This window comes from Camelus dromedarius, chromosome 3 (assembly GCF_036321535.1).
Source record: "Camelus dromedarius isolate mCamDro1 chromosome 3, mCamDro1.pat, whole genome shotgun sequence".
Classification (NCBI taxonomy): Eukaryota; Metazoa; Chordata; class Mammalia; order Artiodactyla; family Camelidae; genus Camelus; species Camelus dromedarius.
In genome coordinates this window covers 8451869-8470285 of record NC_087438.1, presented here as the reverse complement: position 1 = coordinate 8470285, position 18417 = coordinate 8451869, and the positions used below count along the sequence as shown (strand labels likewise).

Sequence of the window (18417 nt, the reverse complement as noted above, 5' to 3'; positions counted from 1 at the left end):
AAGAGACCACGACCAGAAGGGGGGAAAAAGACTTGACAAGCAGTATTTAGAAATCATCAGTCTTTACATTCCCTAATTCACACCAGGGTGTGGCTTCTGGCTAGAGCTGCTGTCCCCTGCCCACATGTCAGTAGCAAGGAAGAGTCACCGGTCAATGTATTTCGGATTATACATTTTCAGACCACGTCACCTTCCCCTGCCCCAAATCTGTCCCACCTCCAGTGTCAACATCTTGGCTGATGGCCACTCAGACCAAATCCTGGAATCATCTGGACTCCTCTGTCTTATGTACCATCTATGCAATCTATCAGAAATCCTGGTGGTTCTCACTTCAAAATATAATTATAACCTGACCTCTTCTCCCATCCTGTTACCCAGGATTAAACTTGAAGATGAAAGATTACATGAAATCATTGACTACTGGGTATAGAGCAAGACCATTAATAGAACATTCTGCAATCATTGAAATCGTCTGTGTTTTCCATGTCCAGTACAGTAACCACTTGGCCACATGTGGCTGTTGAGCACTTGAAATGTGAATGGTGCAACTACTGAACTGGCTTTTTAAATCCTATTAAAATTTAAATAGCCACATGTTGCCGGGAGCTCCAACATTGATCAGTGCAAGTCCAGCTGATGAAATATTTGTTGAGACTCACAGTATGCAAGGACTTTGGAGAGTCTGGAATTTGAAGCAGGTGGGACTTGCTATCTTGGGAGGAAGAAGAAGCGGATCTCCGTGACAGCAGAGCGTGAGGGCCTTTGGAGTCACAGAACGGGAGGAAAGATGAAAGGATGAGAAGTCGTGGACCACAGATTGAGGGTAGGCATCTCAGGAGGAGCAGAGACCATTCACAGCCAAACGAACTTCCTGCTGAATCAGAGAGAAGGAGTTCAAGTAATGGTGGCACCAGAATTCCGGGCGGGTCACCGAACTGGATGATTGTGTCACACAGGAGCTCATCAGTTATTTTTTGAAGATGGCCTTATTTTGATGTCAGAGTCATCAGTTGTTGGGCAGAAGTGGCTAAGGAAGGAACACATTCGAATTACAAAATAAAGTAAGAATTTATTTTCCTTCTGCGTGACGGAGGTGAATAAAATATAACATTGAATGTGGTCCTTGAATTGAGAACAAGAGAACTCAGCCTTCCTAAATGCCAAGCTGATTTTAACGTGTTACCGAGTATACCGTAGATTCATAGGGACTCACGTTTGGGAAATAAAAGTTTAGAATATTCATTGGGACCTCATCAAATCGTACTACCTATGGATAGAAGAGTTCACGTTGAAAAAGAGTCTCTGTGTGTGGGTGTCATCTGGGCCAGTTTTTCCTGAGTTCCTTATTACACTGTCTGTGAAAATCGTGCTGCTGTGGATGCTCTTCAGTTAGTGCTTTGTTCTCCGGGCTTATTTCTGAGCGGCGGGGCACGTCTCTGTCGGCGCTGGTTTACCCAGGTGTGCCGACGTGAAGCAGCACGCGTCTCGCCCTGATACCTGTGGCCCATCTGGGATGACTGCGTTGGCAGAGAGCGCCACTAAACAGCACCGTCCCGCTGCGTTCGGTCCGCGAGCCTCCCGTGCACCCCGTGGGGATTAAAGGGAAGGAGGGGGAGAACAGTCTGAGCTTGTTTGTCTCGGTCTGTTCGGGCTGCCAGGACAAGACATCACAGACTGGGTGGCTTAAACAACGGACATTTGTTTCTTCACAGTTCTGGAGCCCAGAAGTCCACGGTCAAGGTGCTGGCAGTGGTTTTTGGTGAGAACCCTCTTCTTGGTGGCCAGCCTTTTCTCTGTGTCCTCACAGGGTAGAGGGAAGAAGCTCTGATGTGTCTTCCTCTTCTTGGAAAGACACTAGTCCTGCCGGATTGGGACTCCTCCCCTGTGACCTCGTGTAACATTAATTACCTCCCCAAAGGCCCCATCTCCAAACGCAGTCATGTTGGGAGTTCGGGCCTGTGGATTTGGCGGCTGGGGGGCAGTGAGGGAGCGGGGTACAGTCCCCCATCTCTCTGCTCCTGGGTGTGAGTGTGTAGGTGGCGTGACACGGGCCCAGGAAAGGCTGACTCGGTTGCTCTGTATTTTCTGGACCTAGAACCTGTTAGTAGCCGGTTCTGCTAAGGAATGAACCACCTAAAATTTGACCCTAATCGTCCCTCGTGTTGTCTCTTTTCCTCATGTTGAAGTTGCGTCTGCAAACCATGCTGTTCGGGTGTTTGTAGCTTATTTACGTATGTAAGGAAAGACTTCTTACACAGTAATTGTGTGCAGGGTCTGAAGAGGTGCTGTACGTAGGGTGAACACACATTTTCTACAGCAAAATATTCCTGGTACTTGTTGTAAAATAAAAACAAATTCAAAGAGATGAGGTTTCCTACGTCAAGCTGGTGACAGCAGGAGAGGGTATGAAGGACCAGTATTATTGTCCTTGTGGGAGGGGACATTCCTGTGACACTGCTAATGGGCAGATAGGTTGGGCCAGCCTGGCAGCAAGTCTGGCGTTGGCTCTCAACAGTCAGAAACATGGGTTGGTTTCTCATTCTATCAAATAACACTTCTGTGAATTTATCTGTTAAAAATGTCAAAAACGGGGTAAAATTACAAACAAAAGATAGGTGAATTCTGATGCGTACAATTATTGAATACTAACTTTATATTATGTTTAAAATTTTATATTAATATGTTATATTATGTTTAATAATATAGATACAATAATGTTTAATAAAATTTTATTATTTAACATTATACTGTTGAAAACATGAAACACTTTTTGTTGCCTAAGAAATAGTTCACAGTATGTTTCTAAGCAAAAAAAATTTTTTAAATCAAAAGCATGACATTAATACTCCATTATGCAAAGTTCATCATGCAAAATGAGTTAAATCAGGAGAAAAAAAATTTCAGCAGAAAACCCCAAGTGCCAAAGTTAATGTACTTACCTGGGAGAGTGGAATTTGTAACGTTGCTTTTCCTTTTTTTTTTTCTTTTTTTCCTTTTTGAGTCTCTCCATTTTCCAGATTTCCTGGATTTAGCACAGATTAACTAGTAATTTTTAATAGATTAGCTCTATTTAAGACTAAAGTACTTAACCACAGACTGCAGAGTCAGAAGGCTGAAGGCTTTGTATGCATGCCTTTATGCATGCCATCCATCCGTTCAGCAGCCCAGAGCTTGGTTCTGGCAGTGTCTATGCAGTTCTCCCTCTGCTCTGGAAGCTCTGAGCTAATATGGTTAGGAGTGGAAGCTGACAGTCTTTAGCATCCATACATGGTGAAGTTAAATCTGGACGTTAAAAATTATGAACCACGGAAATTATTCCAAGTCATTTTCACTAGGGCAGAGGGGTTGCCGTGGGTGGCAATTGCTCTGTGTGGTGGGGTGAGCCTTGAAGATTTCACTTCTCTTATTACTGCTGTAAGAAGAAAGGGGGGTAAACAGACCGAATTATTCCTTATACTCTGTGGGTCAGAGTTGTCAAGTGCCTAAGGATAGATCTTGTTTCATTGCCTATTCGATCCCATATTTTATTATGACAGGTTACTGTCATATTTTTTAAGACTTACATTTGATAAACATTGATGTGTGGACAGCGTTTAGAAGGCAATACTTACGGGAAAGAGGCTGACACAGCAAAGCACACTGAAATAGGAATAAAAGGAAGAAAACTTGAGTTCCAGGCTCATTTCTGGTGCTTAATACCTTTGTGGCCTTACACAGTTTCTCTGTCAAAAAATTATGTTGATAATAACGCGGACCCAGAGCTTGAATTCCAGTCGGCCCAATAAAATTTAGAAAACACGGAAGTGAAAAGAATAATTTGAGAGATGTAAGCATCCTTTCTCAGTTTAAGGCTATTCTTATGTAGCGTTCCCTTTGGAAGCCACTGCGGTGGAGATGGGTGGGGATGCAAGATCAAGGGGGTCTCCCTCTGACCAGAGATGACCTTGCACCCGAGAGCTGCCATTTTCCTTTCTTCTTTCTTTCTGCCCCATCCACTTCTCCCATCTCCCAAACCTCCTCTCAGTAGAAAGGTGCGGCTTTCAGGCTAGTTACCTGGCACAGCATTTGTTGATCTGTGGACCTACATCCTTGTAATTACAGGCTTTGATCAAATAAGAAAACCACATATGAAAGTACATCGAATACACAAATGCACTTTATTTTTAACTTCCCAACCCCAACTCCATAATTACCTAGACCTCCTTCTTTGGTCCTGTTGGTATCCATCACCTAATATACTTTCAGCTTGTTAGCCATGGTCGCATTTTGCCCAATTATATTCAATTTGATCCTTATTCTTTGCCCACATTCTGCTTGCTAAGGTAATTCCCCCAAACCCTCTGATATATTCTGTTTGTAACAGATTTATTTTTTTCAGTGCTATTCTCATCCCCATCTTATGAGGAACTTACTTCAAAAAATAAAAACAAATCAAAACTCAGTTGTAAAGTCCAATGAGAGCATTAGGTAGCCACTTTCTGTCACGCATTTTAAGGGAAATTCTGTACTAGAACCCTTTGGGTTTGCATATCCCTAAACAATTAACTAAATGTAGCTAATAACATAATAAAAGGGCTGCTAAAAAAATTATGTTTCTTTGGGTGAAACCCAGGATGCACAGATCCAGTATAATAGGAAATACCTTTTAACGTTCACACAGCACTGGTTCCTGAAAGGATGTGTACAATAATAGCTTGAGGCAAGAAAATAACCTTTATTTACTTCCAGCCTTTTATTTGAATAGTGGTTTTCTGGTGCCCTGGAAAAACTGTCCTCAGTTAATTATTACTTCTGCTGATGACCACTGCTGAGTAATATATGTAACAACGACTCCAGTCTTCCTTATTTGTGTGAGAAAGACAAGCACAATGGAGCCAAAGATACTTTCGAGAGCCCTGCTTTTAACCCGTGCGTGTGTGTCCATTGATGAATGAGGCTGGTGTTATTTGAGTTTCTCCTTTCTTTCCTAAATGAACTCGGACAGAATAAACTGTGACAAGTGAGTCTTGTCAGCTGTAAGGACCTTTCCTCTGCTGTTGGTCACAGAGTAAGAACCTGGCAAATATTTGTGGAGTAGGCTCGCCAGTTACTACATTTTACATCCCAGCTGAGCTTCTTAGGTCAATTATGGGATTTTTAAATTACTTGTAATTTATTGATCACTTACTTTGTGTGATTTCCAAATAAAGGGGGTTGTCAGTAGGTTTTTTGTTTGTTTGTTTGTTTGAGGTGAAAATGGATCAATGCACAAGTAATACGTTTATCTAAAAGATACAGAGTGTCGTTTGACTGGCCTGTTTTTAGACCCATGTGTCTTTATCTTTTTACGCTCTTATAGTCTAACTGGCCTTTTCCATCTCATCGTTTCTTCCTCCACTTGGTTGGGGTGGATAGAGGAGAAACCGTCTATTTGCTTGTTTCCCCTTCCTCAGTGATGTCATGTCCTCTCTTTGTAGGTGGTACTTATCCCTTTGCTGAAGTGTCTTGCTTAGAGTTGCCTGGTGCTTAGGAGTGTTTTCGGTGACAACACCCAACTGCATTGAGTGTGTCCTCTCGCTTTGCAGGAGCTATGCCTGTCCCAGACCAGCCTTCGTCAGCCTCCGACAAGACCAGCTCCGTCAGCCCTGGCCTCCCCACCTCCAATGGAGACGGCTCAGAAACGGAAACCACCTCCGCCATCCTCGCCTCGGTCAAAGAACAGGTAGAAACAGTCCACTTTCATGACATACGTGTGAGGACATTTCAATACCTCTTCTTTCTGGATGAAAGATGGTGATTTAATACTGTTGGAAGGAAAATCATGATTTTCTAGCAAAGTGTTGGTATTCGTTATAAAATTACTATTAAAATAGGATTACAATAGCTTTTGACTCCAGGTTTTATTCAAGATTTAGGCAGTTTTCCTTGAAAAAATATTCTAAAGGAACAAAACCAAAAATTGCAATCAAAATTCCTATAGGTGAGGTTTTGGCCAATTCATTGATGGACCTGACACTTAATACTGTTCAATGTGTAATCCAAATAATTGGTCTTCAGAAAATCTAGAGTCTAATAAAATTTCAAAATGTATCCATGATGCTAAAAAATTAGTGTGAGTGGGGGCAGATGAGTATTGTATTGGGACAAAGCAAATTGGTTTCCCCAGTGTTTCTGAGATGGTCTTGGAAGAATGCATGTCAGAACTTTTCCTGTAAAACTAATTAATGTCTGAATGATTCTTCCGCCACCCCCTGTTTTTTTTTTTTTTTTTTTTTTGCTGTAAAAATGGAGAAGTAAATAAAATCTGAAGTCTTAGATTTAAAAGTATTTTTTTTATGTAATTCATGTTTCTTGTAAATAAAAGGTGGTAAATAATTTTAAAAAGCTGGAAAATCAAGATTTTTAAATTTGTTTCTTTTTCTTATCATGTGCTGGAATATAAAATTAGTATTCATTTTTTTGTGGTGCAGAAGCATCTTGTGTTTGAGTTATACGATCCAGGATGCTGAATCAGCAACAGTGGTGGGGGTGGGGGTGACATAACTTCCTTGACTCCAGGAACATCTCAACAGAGCAATAGATGAAATGGGGCAATTAAGTTCTCAAACAGGAGAAATGCTCCAGGCTTCCTAGAGGACACTGGTTCTGTTTAGTAGATGGAGACTGATTTAGGTAAAGGTGGGCGGTCAAGCAATGAAGAGTAGCTAAGGGAGGATCCATCAACAGAAAGGATCAAGGGAGGTATCAGTCTGAACTGTGCCACCGGGTCTGAAGGGGTGGAGCCAAGTAGGTGCGCGAAGGAGAGTTGGGTAGATTGGCTGGATAACCTAGTTTGTGAAAATGGTAAGGAAGCAGGCAATTGGGTTGAGGCCTAGGCTGTATTGCTTGATTCGTTTGCTTCCCAAAGCCTACCCATGAGTTTTCTGACTATTTCTAAGGGGAAATGGAAAAGAGGAGCAGAAGTTCCAGCCACTCTCCCCACTCCAGATACTGCTTTGTTATATGGCTGGGTTGGGTCATGGTTTTTTATCCTGGCATGGTCTGAAAATCTTCCCAGGCTACTGGCTTTAGAGCAGTGGAAAAATAAGTCAGGAGGAGTAAATTTACTGAGACAACCAGACTTGTCTGATGAAAACTATAATATTTTATTAAAGTACATTAAAGAATTCGGAATAAAGGACGGGATGCCATGGTCCTGTGTAGGAAAGCTTGATATCATAACAATATCACTCTCCCCCAATTTAATATAAAATGTAGGCCATTGTAATCAGAATTCCCGGGCTGATTATTTCTTTGGCGAACTGGATCAAACTACTTTCAAGATCAATCATTTGGAAGCATTATTAAATATATGAGAGTTGCAGTGAAAATTTTGATAGAAATAGTTGACCTTACCAAACACGCTAATTATAGTGGTGCCGAGTGGGCCCTAAATAGAAAGAATGATCTCTCTAGGACATAACTGAAGATTCAGAACAGACCCAGATATATATAGGAGTCCAATTCATTTTAAGTACTTCAGTTCAGCACAAAGTGGTGGTTGGAATGGTGTCAGCATAGCTGCCTAACGATCTGGAAGAAAATTAAGGCCCTTAACTCACAATATATTCAGAAATAAACCTCAGAGGGAGAGCAGGTAACTGTAAAAATAAAACTATAGACACATTAGGAAAAACACTGGGAAAATACTCAGATGAACTCGAGGTGGAGAAGGCTTTTGAGAACCTTCTCAAAAGGCTTTTGGGAAATGCAGAAGCCGTACACAAATGGTCGGCGCCGTTGGCGGTGTGAACACCAGCAATAATAGCAAGAACTAATTCAGCATAAAAAAGTATGAAAGTAGGCCAAGAGAAAGATATGTGCCACAAGTGTGACAAAATGTTGGTATAATTAATATATTAAGACTTCCTAATGTTGATGAGAAAAAGAGGAATAAAAGAAACGAAAACTAGGCAAAAAAATATCAACGGGCAACTCAAAGAAGAAAAAATGCAAACAACCAGTAAGTGTATGCAAATACTTTTTGCCCTAACGTACTCATCAAGGACATAAAGTTCAAAATGAGGCATGATTTTCTTTAATCTACAAAATAGACAAGCATTAAAAAATAACACCAATTGTAAGCTTGCTATAGCTAAATTTTGAGGAAATTCACATTCTTTTTCATTCCAAATAGGAATGTGCATTCCTATAATCTTTTTGTAAAATGATGTGTTGCTGTGAATGTTTGAAAGTTCCATAGCCTTTGGTTAGTCATTCTTAGGCGTCATGTTCTGTAGAAATGAATGGCCTAGAATATGAGATTTCATGTATATAAGTATTTAGTGCAGGATTATTTGAAATAGAAAAAAAAAAGGAACAATACTGATTGAAGAAGACTTGTAAAACTGGTATATCCTTTCTATAAAATCCTTCATGTAAAAGCTATATCCTTTCTAAGCAGGTATTAATAAAAATGAGTTGGAGCTATATAGCTAAACTTTAAAAAAAAATCCATGAAGATTTTAGAAAGGAAATGACATAGTATTGTATTATCCTGTTTTTAAAAAACAAAGTAGTAAATCTGTTTTTTCTTTGCACATTTTTCTGAGCCTCTAGAAAAGTGTAGAAGGAAATAAGTCAAACTTTTAGATTGGGTACCATATGTGTCTACAATTAGACAGAGGTGAGAGTGAACAGAGGGCATAGAGGATGAAGGAAAGTAGCAAAAATGGGAAAAATAATTGGGAGACTGGAATACATGTTAGTTGGGTTTGGATCGTAGGAAATAGTCCTTCAGCTGAAACAGTGGTGTCTGGAGTTGAGAGAGTTGATAAGCTACTTAAAGGAAAAATGCATTACTGTGAATAAAATGACCCCACAGAATCTTTGATGAGAATTTGATAGAAACTTATTGTGAAGAGTTTTTTTTTTTCAATTATTAAAATAAATTCATTGATCATCCTTTGGATAGCAAAGGTGAGATTCTTTGTGGCAGATAGGGAATGTGAGGAGGAATGAAAATCTGTCTTAGGAAGCTGAGATTGGGCAGGTGCGAGGCTCAAAGCAGAGATGCGGGTGTCGGGGCCCACGTGTGTTGTCGCCAGTTTGAAGGCAGAAATCAACAAGCAGCAGAGTCCGTGCACTTCCTCGGTGTAGCCTCGTCCCAGCTACCGATCTCTTCCTTCACTGGGAAATTTGTGTTCTAAATTAGTCTTAAAACTTTATTCTCCACTTTTTCTCGGGTATAGATTCTCCTTTATGGAGTTAAAACTAAGTTAAATATGTATTTTTTTAAATTAGCTGAGATTAAGAAAAAGTGACTTTAAAAATTAATACTGTCTATGATTCTTAATAATTATCTGCATGATACATTTATAAATCTTTCACCTAAAGAATATAGTTTGCCCCTGATCCTCTTTAGGTGCTAATGAGAACTACTTTTCTTGAGTAAAAATCCTATTTATTAATTTAGATTCAAGCAAAAATTTTTACAGCATCACACTTACGTGCACTCTAGTCCTGGCTCCTTGGAGGTCAGTTCTGCAGGAAAGAAGTGATTCTTTTATCATAGCAGGCATACCTTCTGAGCTGACTGCCGTGTAATAGGTTATATCATTTAATTTCTCAGTCATTAAACATACGGGGCACCTTCTATAGGCAAATCACAATAAAGGGTGATAATGGACATGCATCTCTAAAGAAAACGCAGTCTGATAGGAGTTCCTTGGAGTAAGTTGTTGATGAGACTAAGAACACAAGTTCTTAGGCTGATAGTTGACATTGCATAGAAATAAATTCTATGTTTACAGCCAGCTGTGGCAAATCCTGAACCATGAAACACGTCCCACATAGTGTCTGGTGTGCCTGAGACGTTTGTAAGCTGAGCCCCAAAGCGCTTGAACACGGCAGCCATGGATTGCTCAGTGGAAAGGTGTCCGTTGACTTTTTTTCCTTAGTTCTAATTTCCCGTCTTGAATGCTTTTAAACTGGGGTATTTTATACTTTAACAAGAACATAAATAGAACCATGCTTTATGCTTTCCCTTTGGGTAATTTTCTGTATTTCAGACTCATGTCTCTTTTCCAACAGTTACAAAGTCTCCCGTCCTGTGGAACCCTTAAGAGGGAGGCATCCAGTCCCCACTTTCTCTCCTGGACGTGACTGTCCTTCACCAGAAGAGGAAGAGGGCGCAGAGATTGGGCCTGTGGTTATTCTGGTCATGTCATTTGAACAAATGATGGAGAGAGGAGACTGATAACCATCCATCACAAAGACGAGCCAAAATGATGTGTTAGCTCAAGGGAAGAGAAGGGTTGAGGGAGCGATTCATTTTTAAGGACGGGGGAATCTTGCTGTGATGATAGCAATGACCCATTTGAGGACAAGTGACTGATGCTTGAGAGATCAGGTGTCATTTCAGGTTGTGAGAGTGAGGGGATCCAGTGCTCCAGCGGAGGAGATGGCTTTTGAAACAGAGATAGTTCATCCAGGAGAACAGGAGGGAGGCAGAGTGCATGGTTGCAGGTAGGCTGCCGGCATGGTTCTGGAAATGTGTGTGTTTCTCTTTGGCTGTCCTCAGGTGGGCACAGGCAGCTTGTTTTGAGTTGGAGCCTGGTTGGGGGTCTGTGTAGAGTTGGGCTGAGCCAAGGGGGAAGGGGAGGCACTGGATATGATGGATGCAAGAAAGTGATAATACTGATGGATCTTGGAATAGATGCTGAGTGAAAAGGGGTAGAACCCAGAAACATGGGTAGGGACCATGGAGTCACAGAATGAATAACTACCGATGGTGACGGCATGAGAATCATCTGCTTAAACTGAGAATCTGAAAGTAGTTATTGCTAATGTCGAGACCTAGGTGATGACTCTGGAAATAAGATAAAATCAAGAAAGGAGAGAGTGGGCTGGCAGTTGACTACGAAAGTTGCCCTGAGGATGAGAACAGGGCAGCAGCAAGAGAGTGGGCAGTGGCTCAAATCCCCCATTACCAGAGAGGAGAGACCCAAGGCGGCCTCCTGACCGCAGGAAATTCAAGCACATTGCTTATGATTCGCCTGAGAGTAACCATCCTGATCTTTTTTTCGTGCTGTCATTTTTTTTTGAAGTGTTAAACCATGTTGGTCTGTACTATTAGACAAGAATTTACATTCACTCACATTGTGTAATGCTGATCTTTGTATTTTATCTGAAATCACTATATGTACTGCTTTGCTCTTAAGAAAACCACGACTTTCCTAAAAATATACTTGTTTTGAAATGTATTTCTTTTCCTTTAGTTGATCAATGTTTTTTCATTTGATCATCACGTACTTCCGAATTTGGCATCTAAAGGATCTTCTTACATGAGCTAGAAAGTTACGGCGACCTTTTAAAACCTTTAGAGTTCATAGAGTTCATTGATGTTTCTAAAATATTATAGCTCAGATAAATGTGGTTTTTTGTAATGATTCTACCAGCCAAGTACATTTAATATTGAACAGATTAAATAGAAATCTCTGGGTGTATAACTGTATATGCAAATGTGTCATTTTGTTTCATTTATTCAATAGTAATTGTCATATATCTAAAATGTGTCTAAACTGGGCTTCCCCTGGGAGATACACAGATTTGGAGTTTGCTTGCAAGTAGTTAGGAATGAAGTTAAAAATATAGCACAAACCTGTATGAAAAGTTATAAATTATTCAGAAGTTGTAGGTGAAATTTTAAGGAAACTCTCCTGTCAATTTATTATAAAACTCCAGATGATTTATACTAATAAAAACATTCCTGAAAACTGATAGTGTTTATAACCTTAGATACTCTATTACTAGAGTAATTTCTCTTGTTCTATAAATTCTGCAAGGATTGGAAATTATAATCTTGATTTTAGAGGGAATTTTTAGTACTATTATTCAGGATATCAATGATGTAGTAAAACAGAATTCTCTTCCATTAATCATTCTTGTTATTATACTTAATATAGGAAAATAGGAGTAAAGGAATTTTTGAGCTCCCATTATGGGCAAAACTATAGTACAGTGTTTGAATCATATGAAGACAATAAGAAAACATTTAAAAAGAATTTTAAAAGATTCATCTTACATAAAATCTAAAAAAATTGGGATCATTTACATTGACTCGTGTGAAGACAGCATGCCTTTATTTTTATAAACCATCTACGGTTATAATTTTAAAATTGCATAGTGCTGTATAACAAGAATGTTATTAGGAAGGAGGACATTATAAAATGCTCCTTTAATTGGTATTTTCCCAGTGCCACATGTCACTGTGGAAGCTTTCAGTATTATTAGTGTTACACAATGTGCAACAATAGTTTCTGGTAACACAACGTGGAAAATGACCTATGTAACTAATCGGTTTCCAAACTGTATTTTGGGAAAGCATTTTAGGAAAGTAATGACAAAATTATCATCCATGAGAAAGAGGAAATTTAAACACCTTTAGGGAAGGTCAAGAAGATAGAGAAGGATTCTCTGCCAAGACTAGGGAGCCTTGCGTTCGTTTAGTTAGGGGAGAAGAGAATTAGATGATAGTGCCTCACGTTGAACTTTCTCTATGTATCAAAATTAAAATGAGAATTGATTGATGATTTGAAAATGTATTTCTTGTTTGAAACCAGATAGAGATTGAAAGTGGAAAAAAAAAGCATAATTCCCCCCCATTTTCATTGCTAGAACGTGGACTGTGTTAGGAGCAGTGAAATGTTTCAGTATGTGGATGAAGATAGGAAAGCACAAAGCAGGAATCTGTAGACCTGGGTCCTGGTGGATGGTATTTAACAGGGTGAGAGCAGAGCCGGAGTCAGCAAGAAGCAAAAAGCCGCGTAAATATCATGCACACAGGCTGGGAGGTGGAGATAGATGATGACCAGACTGGGTGTTAGACTTCCGCGGGGCAAGGGAAGCAAACGTGGGGTGGATATGTAAAGTAACGAAGTTCCCAGGAGGATGGAAAGGGATGGTCCTGTGGCAGCGGGCTGGTGGGACCCACTGGGTTTGAAGTGAGTTTGTTTCTTTGTGGATCATGGATCGTTTGCATCACAAAAATGATGGTTGAAACTAGAGATCAAGGAAGAGCAAGGGTCATAAGCTGTCTGTGTAAGACTTGGGGAATCAGTGCTAGGAGTTCTGGTCAGGGCTGAATAATTCTGGAAGTGAGGACAGAGCACCCCCTTCTCTTCCTCCACTCCACCCCCTGCCATGCTGCCTCTTGTGTATTCTGCTCTTGCCTGTAAGTTATTTTGACGCTTTCCCCAAACTTAATTTTTCCCTTCACATTTTACTTTGTAACTCATCACAAGACACATCTTTTTTAATAACGCCTCAGACTCTATTCTAAGAATTAATTCGCTTACTTGCTGTCTGCTCTATCCCTTTGAAGGTTTTAGTTGTTCACTTTTGGGGACACTGACGGCTATCATGGGAAAAATAAAAATGGAGGAACCTTTTCTATGCAAAATTAGAAGGCAGGCTTGTGGGGTTTGTAATATGACATTATAGTGCATTTTTAGTGTCTCCTGTTTATCAGTAGGATTCATGACTAAATATTAATATGTGAAATCACATTGAATGTTTTACATGCGATGTTTTAATATTTTTTAATGAATTTTCCCTTGTAAAATGATTCATGCACATTGTGCAAAGTTTAAAAAAAACTCAGAAAGGAATAAAGATGCAGATTTTATTTGAGAATAACACTGCAGCTGGAGATCGTTGCAAGTATTTGGTAAGATTTCCTATGACTACTTAATTATTTGTACAAATTTTTATTTACCTTTATATTTTATTTTAACATTTAACATTATATCAAGAGTATCTTTTATGTCACTAAATACTATTTTAAGACATTTTTCGAATGGCTGTATAAATATATATATAGTGAATTATTTAATATTATACTTTCATTGAACGTTTCCATCTTAGTTGAGCTCTTAGGGTGATTCAGTTTTCTCAGATTAAAAAAAAAAAGTACAGGTCGTACTTCCTCGTGCATAAATCACTGGGTCTACTTTGACAGAGGCTGCCTGGAGCAAAATTTTGAGACAGCGTTTAAAGACCCTTACAAACTCACTGAGCAACAATGTCATAATTAATTACTGATAAGAACCACAGGCAGGACACATGAAGCAGGAGCTCCTGGGGTCTAATGGGCAGTGCCCTGTGCAGTGGTTTGGACACAACAGGAAATAAACACATGGAATGTTCTAGAGGGAGTAAATGGGAAAAGCATGTTTAGCATTCAGAGCAACTGAAGCAAATATGGTAGAAGTGGGCAAGATAAACACAGGACTTACCACAGGACAGGGAAACAACGTTAAATAATATCTCAAAATAACAGAAACAGTTTTTAAAAGGACAGCTGTTAAATTTCTTTCAATTTTACATATTTTAGTACAATACATATGATGTATTTCTTTCCAAATCGCTATAGAAAACTTATTTCATCAGACATATAATTAAATAATGACTTTTTTTTTCCTGTAGTGATTATTTTGTTCCATATTTTCAATTTATGACCAGAGAAACTCAAACTTTAAAAAATACTCAGTTTAACTACCGTATCAGAAACTGCTAGAGAATTGAAATGAGACATTAGCTTGTTTTTCTCTGTGACCAAGGTTTTGCTGGTGTCCCTGCCTGTCTTGCTCTTATTTAAGTTGGAAAAGGGAGGTGGGTCATTTCACATCAATTTGATCGGCAGCATGATTTTGGAATCGGAAGGGATCGTTAATAAGATTCCAAACAATTCAATGAATGTACACAGCCCCGTGTTAGTTAATGTCTGTAGAGAAGATGTGGGTTAAGTACCACAAAATTGCTTTCCTGGAACATTCCTGCTTCTGAGAGCCAGTGGTTTGGATGCACTTATCTCTGTCTTGCATCAGCGACACAGGTAAACATGCCTCAGGCAACCCATTGATCTTGTTCAGGTTGCTGTCATTCAGCTGCAGTCACTAGAGGAGGGGGCAGGTTCATGCCCTGGGCTCTAAAGGAGCCGGCCAGAGTAATGCTGCCTAGAAAAGTGAGAGCCAGCACCTCCTTTTTCACTAATGACAGGTTCTGACTTTCACATTCTACTCCCCGCCTCTGGAAGCAGCTGATCTACTTGCCTAATAAACAGGGGAAAGGACATAATATCAACCAGACCGAAACAGACACACCGAAATCACGTTTGACAAGGGGTCTTCAGCATTTAGGTAACGAATACCAAATAGCTCTGGTCACCTGGTCAGTAGATTTAGTTATCTGGGATGCCTGTTGCGGATTACACATCCTGGAAGATCTGCTGGGTGAAGACGTTATGTTCAAGATGAAAAACTAAGTTACATAAAAGTCCGTCTAAGATCGTTCCTATGGTTGTTGGCAAGTGCAAGCAAGTCCGTGCCCCGTTTGACATGGCCATCTCTTGCGTTCTGGGAGGTAGAACTCTGAGGTATGAACCAAGGGTGTTTAAGTTTGAGTTGATTTGCAGCTGATTTTCAGTTGATTTGAAGGACAACTGTATCTCTGCAGGCCAGCACTCGCGCCCACCACCCCCACAACAGAGAAGCCCTCCACCCAAACGAAAGATCAGCTTCTGTAGCCAGCCCACCTGCCAGCTAATGCAGACCCTTTCGTTAAATAATACCCTTCACTCCAGCCACTTGTCAGGGACCTGAAGTTGCCTGCTATAAACCTGCCAAAAGTCAGAGGCAGCTTATTCTTAAAATTAACAATCTAGAGTATAAATTTCACCATTTTTGGAGCTCTGCTCCTATCAGGAGGAGCTAGTTCTCCACAGTAATGCCTTCCAAGAACGTGATTTTAATAATGCTGCAGTAATGAGATGACCCCACCTTTCTGGGGAGAGTATAGATAAGAAGTTACCATACTGGGAGCTTCTCTGGATTGTATGGACGCCTGATACTGAAAACCTTTCCTACACTGTTGTCACTTGATTTAATATAAATGAAACATTTTATCTTTTAAGATATTTTTTATTACTGAGGTTAGTCATTTTACAGTGTTGTGTTAGTTTCTGGTGTATGGCACAGTGATTCAGTTTTACATGTTATATGTATTCTTTTTCATTATAGGCTATGACAAGGTATTGAATATAGTTCCCTGTGCTGTATGTACAGTAGGACCTTGTTGTTTATCATCTCTTTTATATGTAGTAGTTAGTATTTGCAAATCCCGAGCTCCCAATAAATGAACATTTTAGTACTAGATATACACTACTATTATTTCTAGTAGTGATAATTAATAATAGTGCTTATTTTCTGAAAAACATCTAGGTTTATTGATCAATGTGTGGAATCAGGTTGTGACCAGGTCACTGTTGTGTCACCGGCCCCCAGGTGAGTGCCAGGCACAGAGGACAGGTTCAGTATATTTTGTGGAGGGTGTGAGTTTACGAAGGAGCATTGTGTTTTCCTATTTGACTGTAGTGCAAAAGGAAATGCTGTGTCTGATTGTGATGAAAGGCCTTAGTTTAGTCGTGTGGCACAAGGGTCTCATCTCCGTTACAACAATCATATCCTTTTCCCTTTATGTTAATGGCTGTACTGTATCTGTCACTTCCTCTGTGGGCTACCTGGGTATTGTTTCAGAATAGCCCATTCACTTTGATGAATCCCAGGCCCCCAAATTGCAATTTCCTCTGTAAACACCCCAATCGAAAGTCACTTAATCAGGTGGAATGAGATAGTTTCAGCTTAAAATGAGGCCTATTAACTGAAACATATCCTTCACTAATAAAATATATAGACAAGTATCTTTTGTTCTTGAACTAGACTGATGTGCCTTATTTCAGCTAAAAGTAAAGAAAAAAATGAACTCCCGTGTTAGTATATGAACCAGCACTTCACACATAAAAGAGATACAAATACCCAGTTCCTCTTGTTTCTATACAGTTACACCAAATTTATATTTGTTGACTATGTCTTTCAATAACTTCAAACTATTCTTTGAAAACATACTCTTCCCTAGAGCTCAGAGCAATCCAACTATTATTATTATTATTATTATTATTATTATTATTATTATTATTATTATTATCATCTTTCATTTCCTTTGTGTTTGGGAGGTTTCTCACCTATTTGCACTTGATGAAACAACATATTGTCATATTAAAATCTTCTAATTATCACAGATGCTGAAACATGTCTTTTTCTGTAGTTGCTGTTTATTTGTATGTTTGTTTAATGGTGGCACACTGTAGGTATTGCATATGTATATGGGTTTTTTGGTTATTGTTGGCTTTTTTAAATGTATTAGTGCAAGATATATCATGAGCATCTTTGTGTGAAAGCTTCTGGACACTTGGAAATCTTAACTTCTCCACAACTGCATACAAGGATAATTTCAGTCTTATCCACAGGTTATGGGAAGTAGAGTCTTCATATAAAATTGTTACAAGGATTTCTGTTGAATAATTATAATTGCTGTTGTAGCAAATCCTGTGTCAGCTCATTGGAGGGTTTATCTTGCAGCGTTTTCTCAGGAGAAAACTCTACAAAATGAAGATGGTTTTAAAAGCTGTTCACTAAAAGCCACTCCACTAAAACCTAAAATCTGAACACTGGAAGGGAACAGGTAGTTTTCGTTAGAATCATGGACCCTATGTAAATGTTGCCACATGGTGAGCAGCAGTCACCCTAATACTCACTATGCCAGCTGGTGTTGTTGAAAAGCGGCCAGAATGTTATTCTGCATCTCTTGTGACCTTCTCCTGTTGTGAGTCTGACACTCTTCCATTGATGGATGGACTCACTGTTCCCTCTCCTTCACTTAACGTGGGCTTTTGAGACTACGGCGGAAGTGACACTGTCTGACTTGTAAGACTAGAGCAGGAAAAGAGTATGCTTCCTCTCTGGTTCCCTTAGGGTGCTCATTCTTAGAAACCAGCCTCCATGAAGTGGAGGGGGCTATGTGGAAAGATGCTCAGTTTGCACCATCTCAACTCTCAGCCGACACCAGCCCCAAATTGACAACCTTTCCAAAGAGCCATCTACAGTTGAGTCCCCAGTCAAGTAGCCCCAGCTGATCCCATTAACACTTGGAGATTGATGACCAAGATGAACGATTGCAATTTTAAGCCAGTAAGTATTGAGGTGGTTTGCTTTATAGCAGTAGGTAACTGATCCATTTGTTTTTCCATGCTTATAAAAACCCTCCCTATACTTAGACCATCCCTATACTTTTCTCTACTTGTAAGTCTTACGTTTCTGTACATCCTGAGATAATTTTAAAAGGTAAGCTTATTGAAACATAACTCACATACTATCCAGTTCACCCATTTCAGTGGTTTTCAGTATATTTACAGGATTGTGTAACCATCAGCACAATCTAAGTTTGAAATGCTTTTGTCCCCTCAATGAGAAATCTCGTTCCTATTAATAGTCACTCATTCTCCCAAACCTCACAGCCCAAGGAAAACAACTTTCAGTCTTTACAGATTTTCTTATTCTGGCC

General features: G+C 39.6%; 1 protein-coding gene across 3 annotated transcripts in view; it reads left to right on the top strand.

The window, feature by feature from the left end:
* The window catches only part of CTNND2 (catenin delta 2), an 886119-nt gene that overhangs the window by 138860 nt on the left and 728842 nt on the right, over positions 1-18417 (top strand). For 2 of the 3 annotated variants that reach the window (XM_064479565.1, XM_064479566.1), the window contains exon 2: positions 5565-5701. The exons of the other annotated variant lie outside the window; for it this stretch is intronic. In XM_064479565.1, the coding sequence (XP_064335635.1) occupies positions 5565-5701 (137 nt within the window). The remainder of the gene's footprint in view (positions 1-5564; positions 5702-18417) is intronic. 3 annotated transcript variants of the gene reach the window in all.